Below are 9,588 nucleotides of genomic sequence, written 5' to 3'. Positions count from 1 at the left end.
GAGGCTGGAGTTTGGTGACCTTTTCCTAATTTCTGTTGGAATTCGTCACCTCCATGTCACAAGCCACAGATAAAGGTGCAGAGGCAAAAGAATCGTAATTTTTTTTGCCACCGACAACACGACTTGACTTTATTAATTCGTTGTGATGGACCCTCCTTTCAAATATCAAGTTAGATATACGTATCTTTGATATCAAATATCTTCTAAAATATAGATACATATATGGACAAAGCAAGCGAGAGAGGAGAGTTGCGACAACATATATCTTTTGATACTAGATACACATATCTTTGATTCTTGGTATATTTTGAAATACAGATACATAGGAAGATAGACGAGCGAGAGAGAAAAATTAAAAGGCGAATGAGCTAGATAGGAGAGAGGCGAGTGAGAGTGTCAGTATATTTCAAATACATACGAATTATCACATTTGGCTACAACGTATCTAGAAAAAACTGCACCTAATTTGACTCGTATATATCTGACGAAGTAAATATAGTACAAAAGATAATATCAAAAACTAAAATCGATACACATATTTAGACCCTAAACTAATGAGATTTATCTTGTTTGCTCATAACACTACTAAAAAAAGATCTTTAGTGGAAATTAATTCTTAATTGCCGCTAATATATACTTTTAGCGGCAATTAACACTCTATGTATTTATTCCTAAAGCCTTTAGCGACATTGAATCAAATGACACTTAACTAATGCCCGTAAAGACTTAAGCACTCTTTATAAATATGTTTATTTATTGCCGCTAAAAATTGTTTTTGTTGTAGTGTAATAGTAATATGGTCAATTACCATAAATGTGAAAGGTACTCATATATATTCAAGAGATAAGAGTCAAAAACATACATAAACTATTCACTTTTTTGAGTTTCATATCTAAACTATTGAGAATATGAGTTTCATACCTAAACTATTTTTTTTAGTTTGACAAACACACCTCACTGGTATGTGGAATGCAATCTCTCTTTTATTTGAAAAACCTTGACACATGGTATCCTACATAGACAAAATATTTTACCTAGATAAAAATTAAATAATAAAATATTAATATTAATTAAAAATTAAAGATTAATGTTTTACTATCCATATAAAAATTAAATTATTTTTCTTACCTCACTAATCAACTCCTCCGTACCCCCTCCCCGACAACCCCCATCCTTCTTTTTTTTTTTTAAATCATTTATTAAAATATTTTTAAAAATTTCATACTTCATCCTCCCTTCCACTTCAACAAAAAAAACCACCCATTCATCCCCTCCAAAAAAAAAAAATACATGTATATGGCTGAAAGGAATCCCATTGGATTTCTGGAGCTCAAACTTCTCAGAATAATTAATGCGTTGACTAGAGTAGGCATTAAGAAATTAAATTTCCTATTAATATTAGTAGTTGATTGGAATGCTCATTACAAGCTTTCATTTTTGAATTGGTACTTGTTTGTTTATACGTTCCTCTATACACCAGACTAATTAATCGAATCTATGGCATCATCTTCTTCTTTTGCGAGTAATTCACAGTACTCTCCTCAATGGAAGTACGATGTCTTTGTAAGTTTTAGAGGAGAAGATACTCGGAAAAATTTTACGAGTCACTTGTACCAAGGTTTGGAAAATAGGGGAATATTAACCTTTGTAGATGATAAAAGGCTAGAGGATGGAGATTCCATCTCAGAAGAACTTGTGAAAGCTATAGAAGAGTCTCAAGTTGCAGTAATGGTTTTCTCAAAGAATTATGCTACGTCAAGGTGGTGCTTGAATGAACTAGTGAAGATTATGGAATGCAAGGAGAAAGAAATTGGACACATAGTCATACCGGTCTTCTATTATGTGGATCCATCACATGTTCGATACCAAAGTGAGAGCTTTGCAGAAGCATTTGCCAAACACGAATCGAGGTATAAGGATGATGTTGAGGGGATGCAGAAGGTGCAAGGATGGAGGAATGCCCTTGCTGCTGCCGCAAATCTAAAAGGATATGATATCCGTGATTGGTGAGTTGAAAACACGTAAATTGAAAAGGAACCATATGTATGTTGTATTATTATAGGACAAACCTCAAAAAATTGAGTCAAAACAGAATCTTAATTATATTTTTTGCATATTTTGGAATTATATATTTATATCAGTAATTAAGAAGGAATACTATTCTGATTAATTAGGAGTATTCTACTAATTTTTATTCCTGATTCTTTGTCTGTATATATCAACAATATTCTTTTCTTTATATATAGGATTGAATCAGACTTCATTCAGCATATTGTTGACCAAATTTCGTCCAAATCATGCAAGACTTCAGTATATTATTTGCGAAATGTTGTGGGAATAGATACTCATTTGGGAAACGTAAAATCCCTACTAGAAATGGAGATCAATGATGTTCGGATTGTGGGGATCTGGGGAATGGGCGGAGTTGGTAAAACGACAATAGCAAGGGCTATTTTTGATACAAACTCAAACCGTTTTGATGCTGCTTGTTTTCTTGCGGATATTAAGGAAAACAAGTGTGGAATGCATTCTATGCAAAATATCCTTCTCTCAGAACTGTTGAGGATAAAAGGTAACCACGTGAATAATAAGGAAGACGGAAAGCACATGATAGCTCATAGACTTCGGTTTAAGAAAATTTTAGTTGTGCTTGATGACATAGATCACAGTGACCATTTGGATAACCTAGCTGGAGATCTTGATTGGTTTGGCAAAGGCAGTAGGATTATTGTAACAACCAGAGACAGACATTTGCTGGGAAAGGATGATGCAGTATATGAAGGGACTGCACTACTTGACGATGATGCTATTAAATTGTTCCATCAATATGCTTTTAAAGAAGAAGTTCCAGATGAATCTTTTGAGAAGCTCTCATTGGAGGTCATTGATCATGCTAAAGGCCTTCCTAAAGCACTAAAAGTGTGGGGTTCTTTCTTACATAAGAGGGACATAATTGAGTGGAGAAGTGCAATAGAGCAAATGAAAATTAAATCCAAGTCAGAAATTGTTGACAAGCTTAAAATTAGCTACGATAGACTGGAGACTGTACAACAAGACATATTTCTAGATATAGCATGCTTCTTACGAGGGTTTGAAAAAAAATATGTCATGAAAATTCTTGAGAGTTGTTATTCTGGAGCAAATATTGAATTGAGTGTCCTAATTGACAAATCTCTTGTGCTCATCGACTGTGATTGGATTCAGATGCATGACTTAATACAAGATATGGGTAAATATATAGTGAATATGCAAAAGGATCCAGGTGAACGTAGCAGACTATGGGACGTTAAAGATTTGAAAGAAGTGTTGGTCAACAATACAGTAAGTAGACTAAACAACACAATAATATTCAATTTCTAGTTTTCAATTATCAAAATTCATTTATATTATGTTATCAAGCCATGAATTTGTATAGTAGCCGCTTAATATGCTTAATCTAACTTTTATTCTTTGCATTAACTTGAAATTTGATCGATACATGGTACATAATAACTCAATTAGTAATCTTTTAAGAATACATTAACCAACTATTTACTCTGAGTAACATTTTGTAAATAATTATTACAATTTTGTTATATCACTGCATTCATGAAAAGGTTTTTGACTTGACTCTAAAAACTAAGAAATCTGATGAGAAGATTTGGCGTATTTTAGATGACATCTGAAGTTATAATTTGTGGCTTGTGATCTTTTTATCAGGGGACAGTGGCAGTGGAAGTAATCTGGTCAATTTATATTAAAAAACTATGGTTAAGCAAAGAGACACTGAAAAATATGAAAAGACTTAGGATATTAATAAGTCAAGATGTAAGTCATGAATGGCTCCAAGAGTACCCCTCCGAGAGTGATTCAGAAGACGTTTCCCATGATTCCAGTTGCCATGATGGCTTCATTGAGTACCTGCCCAACAATTTGCGTTGGTTTAGCTGGTATCTCTATCCTTGGAAGTCATTGCCAGAAAATTTTGAACTGCAAAGGCTTGTTCATCTTGAACTCCGGTTTAGTTTGTTGCATAAATTATGGACGAAAAGAAAGGTACATTTTATTTAAAATACTTTTTATTTTTGCATAATACTTGAACTCCCCTGAACTTGGAAAAGTTTATTTAGTGTAGACATAAATTTGTGTGGTATTTGTCGTCATTTGTCCTCCCCACGAGTCTCGGGTTGAGATCCACACTGCGACATGTAAATTAAACAATTTCCTTTTGTGTTTTGAATAGATACTTTTGCCGTCTCTACGAAGGCTAGATCTCCGGTACTCTACAAGCTTGATGGAAACACCAGATTTTACTGGGATGCCAAATTTGGAATATTTGAATTTGAGTGCATGTGTGAGTCTTAAAGAGGTTCACCATTCCTTGGGATGTTCCAGAAAACTCATCTCTTTAAAGTTGTACCATTGTGTAAACCTTGAGAGGTTTCCATGTTTAAACGTGGAATCTCTTCAAAAACTATGTCTAATAGATTGCTTCAGTTTAGAGAAATTTCCAGAAATCCTTGGAAGACCGAAGCCGACACTAGACATTTCTGTTGGAGGCTACGAGATAAGGAGGGGTTGGCCTACAGTGCTAAATTAAAGAAATTTGGGAAACCTTGTAGCTCTTCCAAGCAGCATTGGCATGTTGAAAAGCTTGGTGAAGCTAAATATATCGGGTTGCTCTAAGTTTGAAAGCCTTTCATTGAGTTTGTAGATGGGGTGTTCTTTGTTTTCCCTGACGTGAATGAAGGGTTACACTCATTGGAAGATCTGGATCTCCGTTACTGCAACTTAACAGATGGAGAACTTCTAGAAGACATTGGATGTTTATCCTCTTTGAAAGAGTTGCCTCTAATCATAGCCCAACTTGGTCCTCTTCGATATTTGGACTTATCAGAGTGCAGGAGGCTTAAAAAGTTTCTAGGTGTTAATGTAGCTGAATGATTACGCTCATTGGAAAATCTGAATCTCATGTGTTCCTGCAATTTAATGGAGGAATTCCGGAAGACATTGGATGCTTATTAATGAGAAAGGAGTTATTACTTAGTTAACTAAAATTAGTTATAACAAATTATAGTTAGGATTTGTTAGATTAGTTAGTTAGTATTTTAAGTTCTATATAATGTAATGTTTTAGTTGTTTTTCTTCTAAGAATTTTTGGATTCATTTCTAATAGAAGTAAAAGATATTTTCTTCCAAGTTTTCCTTTCTTCTTCTTCATCTTGCTCTTCTTCATCTCGTTTAATTGTTTCTACATGGTATCAAAGCAACCAGCCATTGATATGGTCTGAATTGAAAGTTTAGCAAGGCAGAATTAAGGTTGTAGATGAAGCTCAACAATGGCTGTTACTGTCGACAATGAGTTACCGGAAAAACTTAGTCACAATCATCCTCTTTTTTTGAGTACTGCGGACACTTCTGGAGTTGTATTGATCTCCATTCAACTTACAGGTGCTGAGAATTATTCCGTATGGAGCAGATCGATGAGAATAGCCATACTTGGAAGAAACAAGTTGGGGCTAATCAATGGAAAGTGTAGAAAAGATAGATTTGGTCCTAATTTGAGTGATTTGTGGGAGAGATGCAATGCAATTGTCCTCTCATGGATCATGAATTGTGTTTCAAAGGAATTATTAGGTGGAATTGTTTACTCTACAGATGCATGTTCTGTTTGGGGAGATCTTAAGAAGAGATTTGATAAGACGGATGGATCAAGGATCTTTCAACTACATAGAGAAATTGTTACATTGGTACAGGGTACGAGTACTATCGCAGAGTATTTCACAAAATTGAGATTGTGCTGGGCAGAATTTGATTGCATTGCACCTTTTCCTGGTTGTAATTGCACAGAATCGAGAGGTTTTGTAGAATTCATGAAGCAGCAGAAGTTGTTACAATTTTTACTGGGTCTTAATGAGACTTATGAGCAGGCTCGAAGTCAGATCTTGATGCTAGTTCCTCTTCCTTCTGTTAATCAAGCCTATTCAATGATGATTGAAAGAGAAAGCCAACGAGTCATAGCAAACTCAGCTAGGAATGTTAATAATCTGGAGATAGCAGCTCTTATGACTGCTCGTCAAGTTCCTAACAAGTTTAAAAGGGACTGGAATGCTCAATGTGATCATTGCAAAATGATGGGTCATACTAAAGCCAATTGTTATAGGTTAATTGGATATCCTTCCAACTTCAGATTCAAGAAGAAAGTTGGGCAGCAAAGTGATTCTTATGAGAAGGAAGGTGAAAATCGAAGTCATGCTCACAATGTGAGGGATGAGGAAAGTCGATCACACAATGATGGATCACAAGCTCGAGCAGCTCATGTGAATTTTCGTACTGATCAAGGCTACAATAACTATCCTAGAACTGATAATCTTCATGCTGATTGGAATAGATCCCATATTCCTTCACAACAACACCTACAGATGATGCAGCAATATGATAAATCATCACATCTCAATCAGTCTAATCTGGGACAGCACAAAGCTGATGATATACCAGAACCTTCCTCCTCAAATATGTGCAGATTATCTGATTCGAATATGGGAGGTAATTTTTCTAAAGCATTTGCTTCCTATGCATGTAATGATGATAAAGAATGGATAATAGACACAGGTGCATCCAACCATATGATCTCTCATAAAGAGATGTTGAATTTTAGGAAGCCTATTGCTGATTATAACAAACAAGTACATTTGCCAAATGGAGGGATCGTAGAGGTATCACATATTGGCAGTTGTGAATTGATGGATGGAAGATCTGTGAAAAATGTTTTATACATTCCAGATTTTAGATATAATCTGCTTTCAGTATCTCAGATTACTAAGGAACTACAATGCTCAGTTCATTTTTTTCCTGATTATTGTGTGGTCCAGGACCTCTCAAGTGGGAAGGTACTGGAGATTGGTAAAGAAAAGAATGGTCTCTATATGATGAGTCACAGAGGGAGTGGTGTTGATTGCTCACCAAAAGGAATGGTTGCTTCCAAGAATAAGCTGGACATTCTTCTTTGGCATAGAAGGATGGGTCATGCCTCTGTAGGAACTATGTGTCATTCTTTTAATATTGATCCTAATGAATGCAAAAGGATTTTAGACAAATGTGATGTGTGTCCATTAGCTCGACAAACCAGATTACCCTTTCCAAATAGTGAGAACAGATCCTCTTGTATTTTTGATTTGTTACACTTGGATGTATGGGGACCATTTCATGTTCCTACTTTTGATGGTTATAAAATGTTTCTGACTATTGTGGATGACCATTCTCGTATGACTTGGATATTTTTGCTGAAGTTAAAGAGTGATGTGGTGGTAGTGTTAAGAAATTTCTTTCAGCTAGTCAGTACACAATTTGGAAAAAGAGTCAAAGTATTGAGATCAGATAATGGCACTGAATTTGTCAATTCCAATTGTCATGCTTTGTTTACATCTCTTGGTATTGTACATCAGAAAACATGTATTTACACACCTCAACAAAATGGGGTGGTGGAGAGGAAACACAGATATATTCTAGAACTAGCCAGGGCTATCAGATTTCAGGGTTCTATACCTATTATATACTGGGGTCATTGTGTGCTTGGGGCTGTGTATATGATGAATAGATTGCCATCTATAGCTCTCAACAACAAGTCTCCTTTTGAAGTGTTTCATGGTGTTAAAGGATCCTTAACACACCTCAGAACAATAGGTTGCTTGTGTTATGCTAAGTGTTTACCACCTGGAGATAAGTTTGAAGCCAAAGCTGTTCCTGCAGTACATATGGGTTACTCTAAAGTTACAAAAGGTTATGTGTTATATAATCTAGCCACTCATAATTTTTTCATATCTAGAGATGTTAGTTTTAGGGAGGATTCATTTCCATTCCAAAATACATCTCCCTCTTCTAATATTTTCTTGGACATATCTCCTACTGAAGATTCTCCTATTAATGACTCACATTTGTCCCCTCCACATAATGTTCTTGATAGCCTGATAATGAGGTTGATGATGTTGATATCTCTATAATGCCTACTGGTGTTAACTCTATGCCTTTGAGACAGTCACATAGAGTTAGGAAACAACCTACATGGATGACTGATTTTGTCACATATGCTGCTTCTACTTCATTACATCATCCTTTATCACATTGTTTGCATTATGCAAATTTATCCTCACAGTATCAGTCTTATTTGTGTGCTTTCTCTAGTATCACTGAGCCTAAGTCTTACAAGGAGGCATGTTCAGATCCTAAATGGATTTCAGCTATGAGAGAAGAGATCCAAGCACTTGAGGCCAATAAGACCTGGCTTATAGTACCTTTGCCTTCTCACAAGAGACCTATTGGCTGTAAATGGGTTTACAATATAAAGTTTAAGGCTGATGGAACAGTGGAGAGATATAAGGCTAGATTAGTTGCTAAGGGTTACAATCAGAGGGAGGGTCTTGATTATCAGGATACATTCTCACCTGTTGTGAAGATGGTCACAGTAAGAAGTGTTTTGTCAATTGCTGCAGGATCTCATTGGCATATACATCAGATGGATGTGTATAATGCCTTTTTACAAGGTGACTTACATGAAGAGGTGTACATGTCTTTGCCTGAGGGTTTTTCTAGCCAGGGGGAGACTTCAGGAATGGTGTGTAGGCTAGTAAAATCATTGTATGGATTGAAACAGGCAAGTAGACAATGGAATGTAAAATTGACAGATGCATTAGTTGATCTTGGTTTTAATCAGAGCAGTCTAGACCATTCATTGTTCATAAAGAAACATCATACACAAATAATAGTGATCTTGGTGTATGTAGATGACATGTTGATAGCTGGAAATGATTTGGTGTTAATAGAACACACCAAACAAGAATTACATGCTAGATTCAAGATTAAGGATCTTGGAATTTTGAGATATTTCCTTGGCATAGAATTCAGCAGATCAGAAAAGGGCATACTGATGAACCAAAGAAAATATGCTTTAGAATTGATAGAGGAGATGGGATTGACTGCAGCTAAACCATCTTGGACACCACTAGACATCAACTTGAAGTTAACAAATAAATTGCTAGATGAAGCCATGGATGTTGCAGATGATCAAGTATTGGCATACAAGGGTCCATACCAAAGATTAATTGGAAGATTGTTATATTTGACACTAACTAGGCCTGACATTGGATTTGCAGTACAAACTTTAAGTCAGTTTCTGCAGTGTCCAAAGAAATCACACATGGAAGCAGCTCTTAAAGTGGTTAGATATATAAAAAGGGAACCTGCAATGGGAGTGTTGATGAGCAGCAAGAAAGACAGAGAATTAACAGCCTTCTGTGATGCAGATTGGACAGCATGTCCAAATACAAGAAGATCAGTGACAGGGTTCTTAATCAAACATGGAGAATCTTTGATCTCTTGGAAGTCAAAGAAACAAACAACAGTATCAAGAAGTTCAGCTGAATCAGAGTATAGAAGCATGGCTTCTACTGTATCAGAACTAGTTTGGATCATTGCATTATACAAAGAATTAGGAGAAGAAATACATCTACCTGTAAAACTTTTCTGTGATAGCAAAGCAGCCTTACAGATAGCAGCTAATCCAGTTTACCACGAAAGAACAAAGCACATTGAAGTCGACTGCCATTTTATCAG

At 35.7% G+C, this 9,588-nt stretch overlaps 1 protein-coding gene across 1 annotated transcript; it reads left to right on the top strand.

Annotated features, from left to right (window-relative positions):
• The first annotated feature begins 1,247 nt into the window (after positions 1–1,247).
• On the top strand, positions 1,248–5,174 carry LOC101265578 (TMV resistance protein N). Its single transcript, XM_010323191.4, has 4 exons — positions 1,248–2,006; positions 2,247–3,321; positions 3,700–4,035; positions 4,223–5,174. Exons 1-4 carry the CDS (start codon positions 1,498–1,500, stop codon positions 4,577–4,579), a joined length of 2,277 nt encoding a protein of 758 aa, XP_010321493.2. The 5' UTR covers positions 1,248–1,497; the 3' UTR covers positions 4,580–5,174.
• The last annotated feature ends 4,414 nt before the right edge of the window (positions 5,175–9,588 follow it).

The sequence above is a fragment of the Solanum lycopersicum genome, chromosome 1, assembly GCF_036512215.1.
Source record: "Solanum lycopersicum chromosome 1, SLM_r2.1".
Lineage (NCBI taxonomy): Eukaryota > Viridiplantae > Streptophyta > Magnoliopsida > Solanales > Solanaceae > Solanum > Solanum lycopersicum.
Note: the sequence above shows the minus strand (reverse complement) of the source record. Positions and strands in the feature narration are given on the sequence as shown.